The sequence below is a fragment of the Chiloscyllium plagiosum genome, unplaced genomic scaffold (assembly GCF_037043375.1).
Source record: "Chiloscyllium plagiosum isolate Xiang-an unplaced genomic scaffold, Cpla_swu_hap1 HiC_scaffold_12, whole genome shotgun sequence".
In the NCBI taxonomy this organism is placed as follows: Eukaryota; Metazoa; Chordata; class Chondrichthyes; order Orectolobiformes; family Hemiscylliidae; genus Chiloscyllium; species Chiloscyllium plagiosum.
The window spans coordinates 65783880-65804504 of NW_028270150.1; the positions used below are offsets into that span (position 1 = coordinate 65783880).

General features: G+C 41.2%; 1 protein-coding gene across 2 annotated transcripts in view; it reads left to right on the forward strand.

The window, feature by feature from the left end:
- Nucleotides 1-420: 420 nt before the first annotated feature.
- The window catches only part of pola1 (polymerase (DNA directed), alpha 1), a 282829-nt gene continuing 262624 nt past the window's right edge, over nucleotides 421-20625 (forward strand). For both annotated transcript variants that reach the window (XM_043700756.2, XM_087992882.1), the window contains exons 1-7: nucleotides 421-513; nucleotides 13073-13197; nucleotides 15814-15910; nucleotides 16019-16099; nucleotides 16643-16758; nucleotides 19897-19959; nucleotides 20095-20196. In XM_043700756.2, the coding sequence (XP_043556691.1) occupies nucleotides 471-513; nucleotides 13073-13197; nucleotides 15814-15910; nucleotides 16019-16099; nucleotides 16643-16758; nucleotides 19897-19959; nucleotides 20095-20196 (627 nt within the window). In that variant the 5' untranslated portion in view covers nucleotides 421-470. The remainder of the gene's footprint in view (nucleotides 514-13072; nucleotides 13198-15813; nucleotides 15911-16018; nucleotides 16100-16642; nucleotides 16759-19896; nucleotides 19960-20094; nucleotides 20197-20625) is intronic.

Sequence of the window (20625 nt, forward strand, 5' to 3'; positions counted from 1 at the left end):
AGGTTTATTTGGAAGCACTAGCTTTCAGGACGCCGCTCCTTCATCTGGTTGTGGAGTATAAGGTCGTAAGATACAGAATTTACAGCAAAAGTTTACCCTGTAATGTAACTGAAATAATATATTGAAAAAGTCCTGGATTGTTTAAGTCTCTCATCTTTTAGAATGAACATGTTGAAGGAACAGCACGCTGAAAGCTAGTGCTTCCAAATAAATCTGTTGGACTATAATCTGGTGTAGTGTGATTTTTAACTTTGTCCACCCCAGTCCAAAACTGGCATCTCCAAATCATAAAACCACAACTACTGCAGAGTGCCTTGATGAAAGATGGCTGCGCTCTATTCTGCACTCTCCCACACTCCCGCGCCGTGCCGAATGACGTCCTTCCGAACGATCAATTACATTCATTTCAGTTCCGGAGGATTTGGCGCCAGATTTTGCTGTGAATCAATAGTGGGCCGGAGCGGGAGAGAATGGGTCCGGATAGGGAGGCTGGAAGTGAGCCCGAACAGCAAGGTAATGAATGCGGTGCAGCGTGGACAGGCGGGGGATACGAGCTGGGGAGTTTGGGGTTTGATTGCAGGTCGAACAGAAACAGTGTATGTACAAGGTGCACTTGCTGCTTATTGCTGATCCATTTAGTTTATAGGGGCTGATGAGCGCATTGCAGAGATGACAGGGTTTGTATTCCGGTTTGCAGCTACTCAGGCAGGGATTACAGATACAGCTGATGTACAAAAGCCAGGCACGTCTCTGGTATTACTGCCAGCACTCTGTTCTGCTTCCTTGTGTTGCATATCCAGGTGGTGCAGATCGAGGGCTGGGCCCTGACTGCTGGATATACAGCTAGTGTGGTAGGAAATACCTGCACTTTATCCTATTTTCAAAAAAAAATCTTTGATTCGCTTCTTGGATGGTGTTTTTGAACTGGAGTGCACTTTTGCTAACACCGTACATTAACAGGAATTTTGAGTTAGCACATGATTTGGAGGTTTGCAATGCAATGACAGTTGTGTTGCTGATGGTGAAACTCCTGGCATCACAGCTGAACTGTGAAATGACATTATTTCATATTTAAGAATACTTGTGTTTGTCTTCACCATTTTAAAAGGAGCCCCTCAAAGAGATGCTTAAAAATCTATTCCATATATCTGATGAACTTATGCAAGTATTTTCCAATTGTACGTTTAAATGATTATTTGTTAGGAAACCTGCATCCAGGAATTTTCCTATAATCCTGGACTGACAACATGGTGGTGAAGTTCAGAGTAACCACGTTCCTAGGTGGAAATGTCAAATACTAGGGGGCATAGGTTTAAGGTGAGAGGGGGGAAAGTTCAAAGGAGATGTGTGAGGCAAGTATTTTTTACACAGAGCATGGTAGTTATCTGGAGTGCATTGTCAGGAGAGATGGTAAAAGCAGATATTGTACTAAAGTTTCAGAAACATTTAGATGGACATGGGAACAGGCAAGGGATAGAGGGATATGGACCACATGCACTGAGACAAGATGTGTTTAGATTGGCATCGTGTTGGTGCAGACACAAATGGGCTGAAGAACCTGTTCCTGTGCTGTACTGTTCTAATTTAAATAAGTTGTCAGTCTTGGTAAAATGAGCTATTGTATTAGATTAGATTCCCTATAGTGTAGAAACAAGTCCACACCGACCCTCCGAAGAGGAACCCACCCCGACCCATTCCCCTACATTCACCCTGACAATTTAACATGGCTAATTCACCTGACCTGCACATCTTTGGGTTGTGGGAGGAAACCAGAGCACCCAGAGGAAACCCACGCAGACACGGGGAGAATGTGCAAACTCCACACAGACAGTTGCCTGAGGGGGGAATTGAACTCGGGTCTCTGGCGCTGTGAGGCAGGAGTGCTAACCACTGAGCCACCGTGCTGTCCCCAGATTGATTCTGATTGATTTCAATGATGAGAGGTGACCTGATTCAGTAGTAAAGTACAGTACTGCACACTTTAACTCTGTGCTTGACTTTGAGTTCCTCAGTATAGACTGCAAATACTCTCTCCATTAATAACCAGCTCTCTGTTTCTAAGGACAATATTATTTTATCAGGCCTCAATATAATGAGTGACAGACAAGTCTGATTCTTTGTCATCAGTTCTTTTGCATGTTGCTGAAGTTTTACACCTTGCTCTCATCAGGAAAAATGCAAGAAAACCAAATTTCAAACTATCACAAAAATTTATACTCTCAGAGAAAAAGGTGCTGAATGTTGGCAAGCCAACTGTAGCCAAGGCATTGCCCTGAGTAAAGCAATGTGGAACATCAGGCTGCCCAAGCTTAAGGCTAAAACAGCATAAGGGATATGCAGTGGGGCCCAGGTCTCTGGCACAGAGCCTGTCCCTGTTGCACAGAAGGGAAAGAGGGAAAGGAGAGTGCAAGTCATTGGGACTCAATAGTTAGAGGGTCAGATGAAAAGTTTGTTGGGAACGAATGAGACTCACGGTTGGTGTGTTGCCTCCCAGGTGCCAGGGTCCGTGATATCGCGAATCGTATCTTTGGGAGAGGGTGATCAGCCTCAAATCGTGGTCCATGTAGGTACCAACGACATAGGTTGAAAGAGGGATAGGGGTGTAAGGTAGGATTTCAGGGAGCTAGGGTGGAAGCTGAGAGCTAGAACAAACTGAGTTGTTATCTCTGGTTTGTTACCCGTGCCACGTGATAGCGAGGCAAGGAATAGGGAGAGATATCAGCTGAACACGTGGCTGCAAGGATGGTGCAGGATGGAGGGTTTCAAATACTTGGATAATTGGGGCTCATTCTGGGGAAGGTGGGACCTGTACAAACAGGACGGTCTTCACTTGAACCAGAGGGGTACTAATATCCTGGGTGGGAAATTTGCTGGTGCTATTCGGGTGAGTTTAACTAGCTCAGCAGGGGGATGGGAACCTGAGGTGTAGTTGCAGTTCACAGGAGGATGAGAATAGGGAGGACAGGGACAGGATTTCAGGGTCACAGAAATGTGCTGGCAGACAGCAAACTGGTTTGAAGTGTGTCTACTTCAATGCCAGAAGTATCCGAAATAGGGTAGGTGAGCTTGCAGCATGGATAGGTACCTGGGACTTTGATGTTGTGGCCATTTCGGAGACATGGATAGAGCAGGGTGAGGAATGGATGTTGCAGGTTCCAGGGTTTAGATCTTTCATTAAGAACAGGCAAGGCAGTAAAAGAGGGGGAGGCGTGGCCTTGTTAGTCAAGGATAGTGTAACAGTGGCTGAAAGAATTTTTGACAAGGACTCATCTATTGAGATAATGTGCACCAAGGTTAGAAACAGGAGAGGAGAGGTCACACTGCTTGGAGTTTGTTATAGGCCTCCGCAGAGTTCCAGGGAGGTGGAAGAGAGGATTGGCAAAATTATTCTGGATAGGAGTGAAAGGAACAGGGTAGAAATGCTATAACTCTAATACCTCAGATGGATCAGTATTTGTCCAATGTGTGCAGGAGGGTTTCCTGACACAGTATGTCGAAGTATTGTGCAGACGTGGCTGACAAGACGGGAGGCCACACTGGATCTGGTGCTTGGTAATGACCAGGCCAGATGTTTGATTCAGTTGTAGGTGAGCACTTTGGAGAGAGTGACCATAATTTAGCGATGGAAAGGGATAGGTACATGCCACAGGTCAAGAGTTGTCGATGGGGCAAGGGCAATTATAATGCGATTAGGCAAGAATTAGGATGCATAGAATGGGGTAGCAAAATGCAGGGGATGCAGACAATGGAAATGTGGAGCTGGTTTAAGGAACAGATATTGTGTGTCCTTAATAGGTATGTCCCTGTCAGACAGGGAGGAAGTGATAAGGCAAGGGAACGATGGTTTACTGCAGAAATTGTATCTCTCGTTAAGCAGAAGAAGGTCACTTATGTGTTGATGAGGCAAGATGGTTCAGATGAGGCAATGGAGAGTTAGAGATCAGCTAGGAAGGATTTAAAGAGAGAGTTAAGAAGAGCAAAGAGAGGACATGAGCAGTCTTTAGCAAATACAATAAAGGAGAAGCCTAAAGTTTTCTATAGGTATGTGAAGAATAAAAGGATGACTAGGGTAGGAATAGGGCCAGTCAAAGACAGAAGTGGGAAGTTGAATGTGGACCCTGTGGAGATCGGAGAGGTGCTAAATGAACATTTCTCATCAGTTTTCACTCAGGAAAAGGAGAATATTGTAGAGGAGAAGAATGAGATATTAGACTAGAAAGGTTTGAGGTTAGTTACGAACAGGTGTTATCAATTCTAGAAGGAGCAAAAGTGGACAAGTTCCCTGGGCTAGATGGGATTTATCCGAGGATTCTCTGGGAAGCTAGGGAGGAGATAGCAGAGCCTTTGGCTTTGATGTTTGCGCCATCATTGTCTACAGGTTTAGTACCAGAGGACTGGAGGATTGCAAATGTGCCCTTGTTCAAGAAGGGCAGTAGAGATGACCCAGGTAATTATAGAGCAGTGAGCCTCACTTCTGTTGTAGGAAAGGTTTTGGAAAGGATTATAAGAGATAAGATTTATAATCATCTAGCAAGCAATAATTTGATTTCAGATAGTCAGCATGGTTTCGTCAAGGGCAGGTCGTGCCTCACAAATTTTATTGAATTACTTTGAAGAAGGTGACCAAGCATGTAGATGAATGTAGGGCAGTTGACGTGGTATACTTGGACTTCAGTAAAGCCTCTGATAAGGTTCCACATGGTAGGCTGTTGGAGAAAATGCAGATGCATGGGATTAAGGGTGATTTAGCAGTTTAGATTAGAAACTGGCTTTCTGAAAGAAGGCATCGAGTGGTGGTTGATGGAAAATATTCAGCCTAGAGTCCGGTTACTAGTGGTGTGCCACAAAGATCTTTTTGGGACCACTGCTGTTTGTCATTTTTATAAAAGACTTAGACGATTAGTAAATTTGTAGATGACACTCAAGTTGGTGGAGTAGTGGACAGTGTGGAAGAATGTTGCAGGTTGCAGGGGTCTTGGATAGACTGCAGAATTGGGCTGAGAGGTGGCAAATGGAGTTCAATGCAGCTAACTGTGAGGTGATGCACTTTGTGAAGAATAACAGGAAGGCAGAGTACTGGTTCAATGGAAAGATTCTTGGTAGTGTGGATATGCAAAGGGATCTTGGAGTCGATGTACATAGATCCCTGAATGTTGCCACCCAGGTTGATAGTGCTGTTAAGAAGGCATACGGTGTGTTAGGTTCCATTGGTAGAGGGATTGAGCTCCGGAGCCATAATAACATGCTGCAACTATACAAAACGCTCGTGCAGCCGCATTTGGAATATTGTGTACAGTTCTGGTCACCATATTTCAGGAAGGATGTGAAAGCATTGGAAAAGGTGCAGAGGAGATTTCCCAGGATGTTGCCTAGTCTGGAGGGAAGGTCTTATGAGGAAAAGCTGAGAGACTTGGGTCTGTTCTCATTGGAAAGAAGAAGGCTAAGAGGGGATTTGATAGAGACATACAAGATGATCAGAGGATTAGATAGGGTAGACAGTGAAAGTCTTTTTCCTGGGATGACGACGTTAGCTTGTACGAGGGGGCATAACTACAAATTGAGGGGCGATAGATTTAAGACAGAGAGTGGTAAGGGCGTGGAATGCCCTACCTGCTGATGTAGTTAATTCAGCCACATTAGGGAGATTTAAACAATCCTTGGATAAGCACATGGATGAGGATGGGATAGTGTAGGGGGCGAGCTGAGAATAGTTCACAGGTCGGCGCAACATCGAGGGCCGAAGGGCTTGTTCTGCACTGTATTGTTCTCTGTTCTATGTTCTAACTTGTTCTCCTCATTTACAGATTTGGAGTGAATGTTTGAATGTATGCCAGTTCTAGCAACTGAAATTGGTTACTTTGGGAGGTATGAAAGAACAACAGAAAATTAGAGAAACTCAGGTGTGGCAGCATCTGTGGGGAGAGAAGCAGTTAATCTTTTGAGTCCAACAATCAGTTCTGAAGAAGTATCTTTGGACTCAACCTTACCTCTGTTCCTCTCTCCAAATATGCTGCCAGACCAACTGAGTTTCTCTTGCGTTGTCTGCTTTTATTTCAGATCTCCAGCATCTGCAGTATTTTGCATTTACTTTAGGAAGTTAACGATTATTTTGAATTGTTAGTGGAGCTAATTACTTTCTCAGGATTGTTCAGCAAGTGCTGTCCAATTGCTGGATCACACTAAACAGTGGACATTGTGGGGTTTGGAAGTTTGAGCTGGTTCAGTTCGACCTATAGTTTACCTAATACCAACAACTGAGGAACATGCACTTTTCATTTAATTATCCAAACTCCCTAATGTTAGCACTAAAACTCAAACATGACTTTGCTGTACTGTGATATGTATAATCTCTAATGATGGTATCCTATTGATGGAAAATGCCATGTGCTCAACCACTGCTGAGAATCTGTGACCATCCTCCTTTCTGTTGGGTGTGACCCCAACCAATAGGGAGTTCAATTTTCCTAGGGCTCCTTGATTCAACACTCTGCCGAATGCTGCCTGGATGTTATGGACAGTCATTCTCACCACATCTCTGGAATTCAGCTTCTTCGACCTTTTTTTGGGACCATTTTTGTAATGAGCCAAATGACAGTGATGGAATCCAAACCTACAGGACAGCAGAGCAAATGCAGCTTGATAGCATAGTCATTAACGCCTTCTATCTCTTTGCTGATGATTGAAAATAGATTGAATTGGTCAATAAACTATAACCAAAGAATTGCAAAGCTGGAAATCAGAAATAAAGTTAGAAAGTGCTGAAAAAACTCAGCAGGTCTGACAGCATCTGTGGAGAGAAAGCAAAGTTAACATTTTGGTTTCAGTGATCTGTATTTATTCTAGTTGTGCCTGGACAATTTTCTAGGTATTGTAACTGTGTTGGAAAAGGTTGGTTAAAGGTGCAGTTAGGTCTGGAGCATATGGCTACAATAACTGGAATGTGGTTAGGGCCTGTAGCCTTTGCTGTTGACAACGCTTTGACCTGTCACCATCACCTGCCACCTGCATCCACCAACACCTTCCCAGCTACCTGCCACCGAGCCGCTCACACACTCACACTCACCACATACACCCATATTCCTGATGAAGGGTTTATGCCTGAAACATCAGTTCTGCTCTTCCTCAGATGCTGTCTGACCTGCTGTGCTTTTCCAGCACCACGCTTTTCAACTCTGATGTCCAGCATCTGCATTCCTCGCTTTCTTCTGTTGACAATGCAGTCAGACATTTCTGGAGATAACATGCAATGAATTGTATTTGCTAAAGATGGTGTCTTTTTCTTATATGTTGTTGGAGTCCTCAAGAGGAGGCTGACGTGGATCATTCACTCAGTACTTCTGGTTTTAAAGCGTTATCTTTTCCACTTAAGTGATGAACTTCAACACATTTTTAAATTCATTCTTAAGTGTTGCTGGCTGGACCAGCATTTATTGACCATCAGAACATCTTTTAAGACTGAATGTGTCATGTCTTTGAATAGATTTGTAGATTCAAAGTTTGTGTGAAGATTTGTAGCTCGGGTGCTTGTTGTTGTGGTTCTGTTCGCCGAGCTGGAAGTTTTTGTTGCAAAAGTTTCGTCCCCTGGCTAGGCGACATCATCAGTGCTTGGAGCCTCCTGCGAAGCGCTTCTTTGATGTTTCCTCCGGTGTTGATAGTGGTCTGTCCCTGCCGCTTCCGGTTGTCAGTGTCAGCTGTCCGCTGTAGTGGTTGGTATATTGGGTCCAGGTCGATGTGTTGTTGATGGAGTTTGTGGATGAATGCCACGCCTCTAGGAATTCCCTGGCTGTTCTCTGTCTGGCTTGCCCTATGATAGTAGTGTTGTCCCAGTTGAATTCATGTTGCTTGTTGTCTGCGTGTGTGGCTACTAAGGATAGCTGGTCGTGTCGTTTCGTGGCTAGTTGATGTTCATGTATGCGGATTGTTAGCTGTCTTCCTGTTTGTCCTATATAGTGATTAGTGCAGTCCTTGCATGGTATTTTGTACACTACATTCGTCTTGCTCATGTTGGGTATCGGGTCCTTCGTTCTGGTGAGTTGTTGTCTGAGCGTGGCTGTTGGTTTGTGTGCCGTTATGAGTCCTAGGGGTCGCAGTAGTCTGGCTGTCAGTTCCGAGATGCTCCTGATGTATGGTAGTGTGGCTAGTCCTTTTGGTTGTGGTATGTCCTCGTTCCGTGGTCTTTCTCTTAGGCATCTGTTGATGAAGTTGCGCGGGTATCCGTTTTTTGGGAATACCTTGTATAGGTGTTCCTCTTCTTCTTTTTGCAGTTCTGGTGTACTGCAGGGTGTTGTGGCCCTTTTGAATAGTGTCCTGATGCAGCTTCGTTTGTGTGTTGGGGTGGTTACTTTCATAGTTTAGGACTTGGTCTGTGTGTGTGGCTTTCCTGTATACCCTTGTGGTGAATTCTCCGTTTGGTGTTCTCTGTACCATCACGTCTAGGAATGGGAGTTGGCTATCCTTTTCTTCTTCTCTCGTGAATCAGATTCCTGTGAGTGTGGCGTTGATGATCCGGTGTGTTTTTTCTATATTTACATTGACAAAGAAGAAACCATGATATCATTCGACGTGACTGCACTGTTCACTTCGATTGACAAAGCCCTAGCCAGAGAAACAATAGCCAACCTACTGGACATACAGAACTGAAAACAGGACGCTGAACCTATCAACAAAGACGGCATACTTAAACTACTGGACTTGTGCCTCACAACACACTTCACATTCAACAACCAGATATACGAACAAATCAACGGAACACCCATGGGATCACCAATCTCGGGACTCATAGCAGAGGCAGTTATGCAAAGGTTAGAACAAACAGTCCTACCACAAATTCAACCCAAACTCTGGGTCAGATATGTCGATGACACGTTCGTAATCATTAAAAACGCGGAAATAGAAAAAACACACCGGACAAAAAATCCACAAACTCCATCAACAAACACATCGACCTGGACCCAATATACCAACCACTACAGGGGACAGCTGAAACTGACAACCGGAAGCGGCAGGGACAGACCACTATAAACACTGGAGGAAACATCAAAGAAGCGCTTCGTAGGAGGCTCCCAAGCACTGATGATGTCGCCTAGCTAGGGGACGAAACTTTTGCAACAAAAACTTCCAGCTCGGCGAACAGAACCACAACAGATTTGTAGATTGTGGGATTGCTTAGCTTCTGGAGTAGAGTGGTGCTAGAAAAGCAGTTCAGGCAGCATCCAAGGAGCAGCAAAAGCCCTTCATCAGGAATACAGGTCGTTGAGGGCTTTTGCACGAAAGGTCGACTTTTCTGATCCTCGGATGCTGCCTGAACTGCTGTGCTTTTCCAGCACCACTTTACTCCAGAATGTGGTTTCCAGCATCTGCAGTCATTGATTTTACCTACCGGATTGCTCAGCTTGTCTATTTGATGCTACTTCCACTACTTAGCATGCATCTCATCCTGTGTTGTCCTTTTCCCACATTTTATATATGGGTATGCACGTGGCATACATTTCAACAATTCCCTGTAGAAGTAGAGTTACTCCCCTGGCATTGATCGTAATGCTGGACTGAGTGGTGTACTGTGCAGTGAGATTACGGATTGTGATGGAATGCAATTCTGCAACTGCGCTGGCCAACAGCATCGCAGGAATGCTCAGTTTTGAGCTCCTAACTTTATTCTGAACTTATCTCATTCAACATAATGCGAGTGTCACTCAACATGGAGGCATGAGCACTTGTGAAGATGGAACTTTGTCTCTACAAGGACTGAGTGATTGTCATTCTAAAACATACTGACACCACTGATGTCTCTGCAAGTTAGATTGGTGAGCACAAGCTCAAGTAGGTTTTTCCGTCTTATTGATATTCAGATCTTGGCCAGCTTAGTCTGTAGTCCCTTTTGCTGAAGATCATTGAAGTCCCCCACTCTCTCGTGCATTCTACCCTGTTAACCTAAGTGCCTGTTCCAAGTAGTATTCAATATTGAGATTTGGAGATGCCGGTGTTGAACTGGGGTGCACAAAGTTAAAAATCACACAACACCAGGTTATGGTCCAACAGGTTTAATTGGAAGCACTAGCTTTCGGAGCGACGCTCCTTCATCAGGTCGTTGCGTCAGGACAACGACCTGATGAAGGAGCGGCCCTCTGAAAACTAGCGCTTTCAATTAAACCTGTTGGACTATAAGCAGGTGTTGTGTGATTTTTAACACAATATTGAGATGTACTATTACGAAGTGGAGGTTGACACTCCTCTGATAATTAAACCTGAAACACCTAGAGAAGATTGCCTTACCTCATAATCTGATAAATGACAAGGGGTATAACCTACCTCTCAACCCCCAAACTATTATAAAGGAATGGTTAAATGAAATGAAATCCTTTCACTCACTTTACACTTAACAAGTAAGAATTTATTTATTCAACTCTAACAGTAAACAATTTAACAGTTACTATGAAATGGGACAATTTTGTCTTATGTACTAACTGAACTAAATTCTACTGGAATGAATGCTGTTCAAATAAGCACAAGTCTCATTTATATAAACCCATTTAATAAGAACAATAAATTAAAACCTAATCTCTCCAATATTACACAGTCTGTCATCTTCACTTTATCTCCAATAAAGTTGATCTCGCATCACAAAGACCTTTCTTCTGATGATTCGTCTGTGATGATTTTGAGCTGGAAATACTATGGTATCTTTGAGGGGTCTTTTTAGAATTTTACCATTTTCACACACCAACTTCATAACAGTACAAATTCATCAGCTGAGGGTTGGTAGTATGTGCTAACAGCCGGACGTTTCCTTGTCCATGTTTGACCCAGTGCCATAAGACACATGATGTCAAGGATAAATGTCCAAGGCACTCCTTCACCACTGTGTACAGACTACAATCATGCTTTGATCTGTTCAGACATATCCAGGGATCGTGCTGGAGCTGTTTGGGACATTACAGTCAGTGAATGATGAAAATAGCAAAACTGTATGTCAGTCTTTGTTTGACAGACTTGTGGTATGCTCTCCTAATTCTGTCACAAGTCTCCAGATGTTAGTGTGGAGGACTTTGCAAGGTAGAATGGCCTGCAGTCTGCCTCTGTCAATTCATAGGCATTGGTAAGTACTGGGTATCTGTCCAGTTCAGTTCTGTTTCTACTAGTGGATTGATACAACTGATTGACTAGCTAGACAATTTTCGGGCATGGTTAAGAGTCAACACATTATTAGTCTGAAGGAATATGTAGTCAGAACAGATAATGACAACAGATTTCTTTTCTAAAAGCACTTGTATATTGGACTGATTTTTATGCTAATCTGCAAATTGCCATTACTGAGACTAGCTTTTTAAATCAGAGTTTTATTAAATAGTTTATGTAGAAAGTAGAACAGTTCAACACAGCAACTCCTTGAATTCTTCATGATTAAATCAACATTTTCAGATGAGACCTGTGTCTGCAGCTCAATCATTGAACATGCTCTCATTTGAGAGCTAAGCATTCTATAGCTGCTAAATATTGTTATGCTTTAGGTGGGGATCATTAATGCTTAAAGAGAAGTAAGAATACCTCATTTTAACATATAGAGCTATGCAGCAAGATCTTACTACTTTTTGAACTAAACTAACTATGCTATGTATCTTAAAAATAATTAAATAAAACAACGAACAATGTGGCTTAAAACTACAGTCAGCTACATCAATCTTAATGTTACTTAATTCTGTAGAGATCACCTTTAAGTATACCACAGTCCCCTAGAGAATTCTCAGAGGTCACACTGATATTTACTATATCTCAATAGTGGATGTGTCAGTTGCTTGTTCTGGTTACATTTCCAGTGCTGCCGAACTAATCTGATTGCTGCTTCCTTTTGGCGCAAGGATCTGTGGGAATCACCAGATTCTTCTTTAAATGAAGCAGGTGCTGAAGATCCGAAACAATAACAGAAATTGCTGGAGAAATTCAGCAGCTCTGGTGGCATCTGTGCAGAGAAAACAGAGTTAATATTTTGAGTCCAGTGACCCTTCTTAATTCTCCTGCTAGCTTTTGTTTACGTAAAGTATCGATGAAGAGTTGCCTGCATTCCACATGGTAAATGATGAAGTATTTTTGCTTTTCTTACAAGACAGATCTAACTAACTCAACATTTCCTTTGACTATGTCTTGGCAAGCTGCAAAATGAGCAAAGTCCAAACCACAATAGCGCTCTCAGTAATTATTCATATAAATTTAAACTAAATAATCTTCCTAATCTCTACTCATATCCATAATGATGTAGCTTGCTCTGGGCTTTGTTCAAACTGACCTTTAAATTAATAATCCCACATCTACAATTTTTTTAGGATAGGATGAAATAAATGGGTTTTACAACTTTTCTGGTACATCAAATGCTTTTAATCTAATATTGCTCTAGTATCCAAAACAAATCTGGACAACACGGTGGCTCAGGGGTTATCACTGCTGCTTCACAGTGCCAGGAACCTGGGTTCAATTCCACCCTTGGGTGACTATCTGTGTGGAGTTTGCACATTCTCCCTGTGTTCTTATGGGTTTCCACCGGATGCTCCGGTTTCCTCCCACAGACTAAAGATGTGCAGATTAGGTGCACTGACACATGCTAAATGTGGGGTTAGGTGATGGGTCTATATTGGATGCTGTTTGGAGGGTCAGTGTGGTCTTGTTCTGCACTGTAGGAATTCTGTGATTCTATGGATTCCCATTCCTATAAAGATTGCAAGCATCACATCTTTTGTACTTTCACTGTTTCACAGCTCTTGCCTTTCTAGCTATTAACCTTTCAAGCTAATGTGCCCCCAATCATTTCAGTGTAATAGACTTCAAACTTGCTTTAATTGCATTTATCTCTTTTTCTCGAACAACCAAAACGTATAACACACAAACTCTGAACCAGCTGTTCGCAGAGTATAAAGTGAAGCTCACGGAATTATAACCTTCTTCCATAACATACATTTCTGCTTGGTCCATTGAATTTATATTGGCACTTTTAAAGAGAAATCTACTGCCCACGTCAGTGAGAGTTAATGATATGATATATGAGCTAATGAAATATGGTCTAATTTCAAATTTAATTTTTCAGATGATGCCGACTCATGTGGCTTGGCGGTTACACGCTCAAAACGTAGTCGCAAAGATAAAGCAGGGCGAGTAGCAGCACTGGAACGCCTGAAGAAGGCCAAGGCTGGTGAGAAGATAAAATATGAGGTAAAGTTGTTAATTTCAATTTTTAAAGACAAATTTGATGGGAGAAGTTGTGTTTCTGGCGAAGGATAAGTAACTTAACTCAGAATCTGAACCATAAGGTTTCCATAGTAATATTTTACATTTAGTTATTTGTGGCAATAAGGAAATCAAATTCATGTGATTGATGTCAATTGACTGGTTTCTTGTTGGGGAAACATTATCCAGAGTGACTGTAGAAGATTCTATAGCCAAGGGTTGACCATCTCTGTTGTAGATTTGATCTAAAATCCTGAATATTACATTGCTTCACAGTGCTCAGGACTTTATAAATGTTCTCAAATAGGAGAATAGGTTATCACTGGTCATCTACCAAAGCTAGATTTGATCCCATGCAAGTAAAGTTCAAGGAATTACAACCAAGCTGAAATAAAATCAGCAAGACAGTAATCTGAGATTGCTGCATCCTACAAGCTGGAATTGATTAGGAGAAAATGATTTACATTCTTAATATGAGGCTGGAAGGATAGTACAGAACGGAGGATTTCAGATTCCTGGCAAGTATGGTACAACCTTAGTGACCAGGGGAGATTGGCCTCGTCAGGATGATCTTTACCTAGACCTACTTCCCTGTGGATTGGGTGAATAGGACAGTGGGGAAAGATTAAAGTGAGTTCTTCTCTCTTGGTATCTCTCACTCCCATCTCTCATTCTGTTCTTAAATGTGTATAACTCTGTCTGCATTTCTATAGCAAATTGATAAAGTTAGATTTTCTGGCCTGCTGTACATTTCTAACCTTTTCTTGTAATGCCAAATAAAATCTGAGGTTTCTCCACTTATTTGTGCTGATTTATCTATTTCTTTATCTCAAGTGTATAGTTAATTACTTGTGTTGTTTCAGTGGGCCTGATGGATAAGGGACAGGCTTCCAAAATGAGGGATAGTGAATTCACATTCCATTTGGGGTGATGTGGCTTTTGAACATTAAACTAACGCAGGATTCTGACCAAAGTTACTGGCTTTTGTGGTGCAGTGGTAGTGTCCAAGGTTCAAGCCCCATCTGCTACAGAGACGTGTTGTAACATGTCTGAACAGGATTGATTAAAAAGATCTGTAAACAAGTATGTTTACATCCAGTTGTAGAGAGAACAGTTTGACAATGCAGCACTTTTGCATTGTAAAGTCAGTTTAAATCATGTGCTGAAGTCCTGGGGTAGACATGAGCCTCTAAATGTAAGACTCTTTTTTAAAAAAAAAACTGCCAAAATATCTGAAGTTTGAGGTCAGTGTCTATTGTACATTCATGATAACCATAGTACCTACGGTGTTCTGATCCCCATGAGACCAATAACATGATAAAAGATATCTTAATTTCTATTGACTGACTGAAAGAATCATGTGACAAACTTTAACATTTTAAATCTGTTATTATATTAAAAAAAACTAAAAGTAAAATTCTCTATGCTACTTGGTAGCCAAATTAGACTCTAAAGTTCGATTTTTCTGTTTAACTTCTAAAATCATCAGAAATCCTTTTGGTTATGCTTTATTCTGTCCCTTTAGTTGACAGTTCATCCTCCAAAAACCAGTCCTTGATGGTCTGTATCATTTTTCCATTTCCAGCAGGGTAACTTCTAGTCCTGAACTAACTTCCAAGGTGACGTTCCATCCTTAACCAAAGCTAGGCAAATCTGTCAGTCTCTAAGTCATCAGGAGCTTGGCCTCTTCAATCTGAGTGTGAGCTTACACTTGTAATCTGCATGGTGATTCAGTAGAGAGTAGTGAGTAGCAATCTTTGTATGCTTTTTCTCTCTGATTCTTCTGGACTAGCCCATTTATGACAGATTCACTGGTTTCTAAGAAGTAAACTGATACTAAAGGGAGTTAGGCTTTGAGAAGGCAAGAGTCCATGCTAGCTGCTTGATAGCTATCCTCCAGATCCCCAATTCCATTTAATCCAAGAATTAAATGGATAGTTTAAATAATGACCATTTCTGAAGCCTGACATTTGTAACACTTCTCTGACTTGAGGAGATGAAATATCAACACTGTTGCTCTGGCCATTGTTTACAGTATGAGTGTCATGCACTTTTTTTCCCAGTTTACAAATAAACCTGGGCGTCCTTAAAGCATCAGTAGTCAACCCACTTCCTGTCAAGTTGCTGTCACATAACTTAGGGTAAGGAATGAAGGTGGTTATAGAGAGAAGCCTAAAATTTACAGATGTTGTTTTCTATAGGATTGCTAATGATGATAATACTACTTCAAGATCAATATTCTGTTGTCAGTTGTTACTGGAGAGCCTGTAGTGGCAGAACAGCAATTTTACTTTAAAGCATCAAATTAATGAATACTAATGCTGTCTACGGGTTGTGGATAGGGGATCTGCATGTAGTGCATGAATTCCAATGGATTTGTTCTGCAGGTTGTATCGTGCATATGATCAGCATGTCTTTCTTGACAGATGCTATTTGATATTTAGTGGGACTTAATGCGTGTGCTCAGTTAAAGCATCTCTTGTGAAATAGTTTTGGTTTCTCTCCAAGGTGCTCTTTAGTGCTTATTTGGTGTTCCTATATGGTTAAGTCCACTTCTTTTCCCATGGGGTATAATGTAGTGTTGACCTTGCTGTCTTTCAGGTTGAAAAGGTTTCCAATGTTTACGAGGAACTGGATGAAGATCAATACTCCAAGCTTGTATGTGAACGGCAAGATGATGACTGGATAGTTGATGATGGTAAATGCTTAACTTCATTATATTCCTTCTTTGTGCAAATTCCTGTCCTTCCAAAGAAGACTTTTACTCTATTTTTGTCAAATATTTGATAATTTTTGTATTTGGCAGATGGGGTTGGTTATGTGGAAGATGGTCGAGAAATCTTTGACGATGACTTGGAAGAAGATGTCTTTGATAAAAAAGACAACGGTAAGCATTTAGCAGTAAAAACTGAGAATGCTGCAAATACTCGGTCGGTCAGGCAGCATTTCAGAATTGAGAAACAGAGTTAGTGTTACAGGTCGATAATCTTACATCAGAACTCAAAGAAATTAGAAAATAGTTATCATTTTTAAACTAGTATGGAAGCAGACGGCCTGAAATTGATAGCAACTCCAATTCAATCCCCACAGATATTGCTTGACCTGCTGAATAGTTCCAATGTTTTCAGATTTCCAGAGTCCGTGCAGTTTTAGTTTTGTTGCAGTATTTTATTACATTAAAGTTGCGAGAACAATGTAGATTGTTATTTTTCTCATCACTTTTATTTTTGATGTGGATCATTGGTCATATACTCAAAGCTTTGAATATTTTCTGTTCTTAAGAGGAGTCATACCAGACACAATATTAACTTTGTTTTCCTCTCTCTTCAGATACTGTAGTTTCTACAGCAATTTTTGTTTTTGTTTTACATATTGTCTTTCTGTTGAAGTAGCTAAAACCTGTTTCCCACTCTGATGTCTGTTCTTGTAGACAAAGGAAAATCCAGTACAAATAAAGAGAAGAAAAATGTGAAGAATATGCTGGTTTCGAGGCCCAATAACATCAAATCCATGTTCTTGGCCAGCGCAGCCAAGAAGAAAGTTGAGGTGTGGTATAAATGAGAGTAAATGAGATTCATGTTTCCTGCTTTTCCGAAGCACTTTGATTTTTTTTCTCTCCTCGTCTTTTTTTTACACACTGTTAGCATCCTATCCTCCATAAGTTCACAGGAGCAAAATGCAATTTTAAAAAATTTGATACTGGGGCATACACATTTTCAGTCTTTGAAGGTAGAGATTTGTAAACCAACATCGATTGTGTGCAATGGGCAATTATATGTGTAATTGTGCATTATATTGTTGATTTAAAATAGAAAATAATTAGTCTTTTATGATTATAGAACTCTTGGGTTTGAAACCTGTCTAATTATATTCCAACTTTAGAATAAATCTTATTGCATGTAGAAGGTCATTCAGTGCAAGACATCTTTGCAGGATTTCTGAACCATGTCCACGTAGTTTCTTTTCCCCCAAGTTTTTTTTGTTTCTGGTATACTTTCCTGCTTGTCTTTTTTTTTGTAAACTATTGAATTTTGCTTCCAGCACTATTTATTATATTGTACCCTTGTTAGCCTAAGTTAAGCTCCTCCTTCTGATATCCTCCTCTCTCTCTCCCGCTCTTGTTTTGGTACAATCTTTAATTTACTTCAATTTTCTATTAATATGACGACCTGTCCTCCTGTTTACTGTACTGAAATTCCCTTGACTTCTCTGGTATCTCCTTTATTTTTCTTTTCCCTGATACAATTGTGCATCTTTTCTTCATCCTGCAAGGCTTTCACAGCTTTCCTAAAGTAAGCCACTCAAGTTTGGATATCAGTATCTGAATTAACCTATGTTATGATCTGTGTAAGATAGCATTACTTCTTTGCTTCAGTACTCAATCATTTAATTTACACTATCTCTTGAAAGTTTTGTTTCTTTGCTGGATTCTTCAATACAGTACATGGTCTAGAACACCCGAGTTATGTTTTGCCGGGGCATACTTGAACATAGAGCATTACAGCTCAGTACAGGCCCTTTGGCCCTCATGTTGCGCTGACCTGTGAAACCAATCTAAAGCCTGTCTAACCTACAGTATTCCATTATCATCCATATGTTTATCCAATGACCATTTAAATGCCCTTAATGTTGACGCGTCCACTACTGTTGCAGGCAAGGCATTCCAAAGCTTTACTACTCTCTGAGTAAAGACATCTGTTCTATAACTATCACAATTTAAAGCCATGTCCCCTCATTTGAGCAATCACTATCCGAGGAAAAAGGCTGTCACTGTCCATCCTATCTAATCCTCTTGTATGCCTCTATTAAGTCATCTCTTCACCTTCTCACTAACAAAGAGTCCCTCAGCCTTTCCTCATAAGACCTTTCCTCCATACCAGGCAACATCCTGGTAAATCTCCTCTGCATCCTTTCCAATGCGTCCACATCCTTCCTATAATGTGGCAACCAGAACTGTACGCAATACTCCAAGTGCGGTTGCACCAGAGTTTTGTGCAGTTGCAGCATGACCTCATGGTTCCAAAACCCAATGCCTCTACTAATAAAAGCTAACACACCTTATGCCTTTTTAACAACCCTATCAACCTGGGTGGCAACTATCAGGAATCTATGCACATCTTACCATTAGCCCAGTACTCTGCATTTCTGTTACTCCTTCCAAAGTGAATCACCTTGCACTTTTTTGCATTAAATTCTATTTGCCACCTCTCAGCCCAATTCTGTAGCTTATCTATGTCCCTCTGTAACCTGTAGCATCCTTCTGCACAGTGCACAACTCACAAGAATACCTGTCTAATCTTGATGACACACTTAAATTGGAGTGTTTCAGATCCGAGAGTATCTGATGCTTTAGGTTTAACAGGCCTCACTTTGCTAGCTCTGAAGTGGCTGCAACTCTCATTTATCCTACTGAGCAAAGTTAACTTGTTGGTATCATTTCTCTATCTCTACCCTCATCTCCAAAAACAAGTGAGATGAATTTATGTATTTCTTTGTTACTCAGGGTGAGACCACATGTTTAGCTACCTCCTTGCCTCATTCACTTCATCCCCTGCCGCAGCACCTTCACTGGATCACCTAAGCCAGATCTTTCCCCAAGTTTCTATCTCGTCAAACCTCTGTGATCATCTTGCTCAAGAGTAGCACTTCTTGCTTCCCTGATCCTTCCACTAAATAGCTTGCCTCTTAAGTTGTCAGTTCACATTGGCTAACATTATAAACTTGTTCCACTCCTCCTGTGTTGTTGTCCACCCTTTCAAAATTACCATTATCACACTGGCCTCTCTGAAAACCCAACCCTTACCATTTTGTTCTTGAAAATCGTCGGTCCACCTCTAGTTTTCTTTTCCGAAGTACTTGAATGTTATTTTATCTCCCTAATCAGTGCCACCTTTCTTACCATTCCAGGTTAGGATCTCTCCATTCAGGTTTCTGCTGCACCCAGTACTGAACTCGTGCTGATCATGAATAATATCCTGTGACTTTGGTGCCCCTTTGAATCGTGTCCTTCCTGACCACTGTGTAGCTTTTGTGATTTTGGACTATAGAAATCTCCTCTAGTGCCTTACAGTCATCCAACTAGGGGTGACACTTCATTCAACACCTGGCTACCAATTGTAGCCAGATCACTCCCAGCAGTTCCTTCCGTTCCCATGCTAGTGCCTTTATTTCCAGGGTCCCTCAAGGATTTATTCTTGTCTGGTTTCCTCACCACTGTCCTTAATCTCTCAGTGTCAGCTGCATTCTGCCTCCTAGAAGCACCATTTACAGACACAGGGTCAGCTTCCACAAGTTTACTGATAATATCCGACATGTCACATTCACTGACTCCCATCTCGAATTCTTATCCCAGCATATGTTCACTTGAAGCTGTGCTTTCCTCTGCTTCTGACAAACAGAGCATCTCCCTCTTCACTATCATTACGGAATTATCTTCCTAACCTCTGCCTTTCCATTGAATGTTTCCTTTCATGGTGTCCTTAAAACGTCTTGGCAGCCCTCCAGTAACGTTAGCATTGTGTCTTGTTTTTATTTGGTTTGATCTTTGAAACACCTTGAGACACTTTTTCTGCATTAGAGAATCGATTAACGCTACTTATGATTGGTTGTGGAGAAGGCCATGTCACTGACTGTTCTGAAGGAATGAAGAGCTGCATGTTGTAAATGATCTTTTTATTTTTGCAGAAGGATGTTGATTTATCTAAGGATGATCTACTGGGAGATATACTTAATGATCTTCATGCAGATGTAAGGACCAAATCATATTTATGTATTTTAGATAATTTATGTTTCACGAATTGCTTACTCGCTTTTCCTATCTTGTCAGTATGAATTGCATTAGTGTTTATGTATTTCTAAATGATAAATGTTTGAATTTAACAGGCACCTTCACTAACTACACCACCACCTGCCGTCATTTTAAAGAGGAAGAAACCTGTTGGAGTATTAGCGAATCCATTTTCCGTCAGGCCGCCCACCCTCAAGGTACCTCTGTAAATGTATTCGGGAAATGTTAAAGGAGTAACATCACTTGGGTTGGAACATAAGCAGTAAATTGTTTGACATTGTTTCAATGTGACTGTATCTGATTGTTGAAAGAAACCCTGGACAAATGTTCCCATTTGTTCTTTTTGTATCTCTATGAATGCTGTCTGCATTTTCTCTGTTTCTAATTAAAACACCTCCTTAATGATGACTGGATGTTCTAATGACATTTTGAATCAGTGTGATTATGGAAGTGGCCATTTTCCATAATATTATAAACTTTGCTTGTGTAAAATGTAATATCAGCAAGAGATTTTGCAAAGTGTGCAACTAAACTATATGCTATTTTATGGTCACATGGTGAGCTGTTTGTCTCCCCTTCATACCACAACATGAGGTGGTTCTTTCTGGCTCGAGGTTGATCATTGA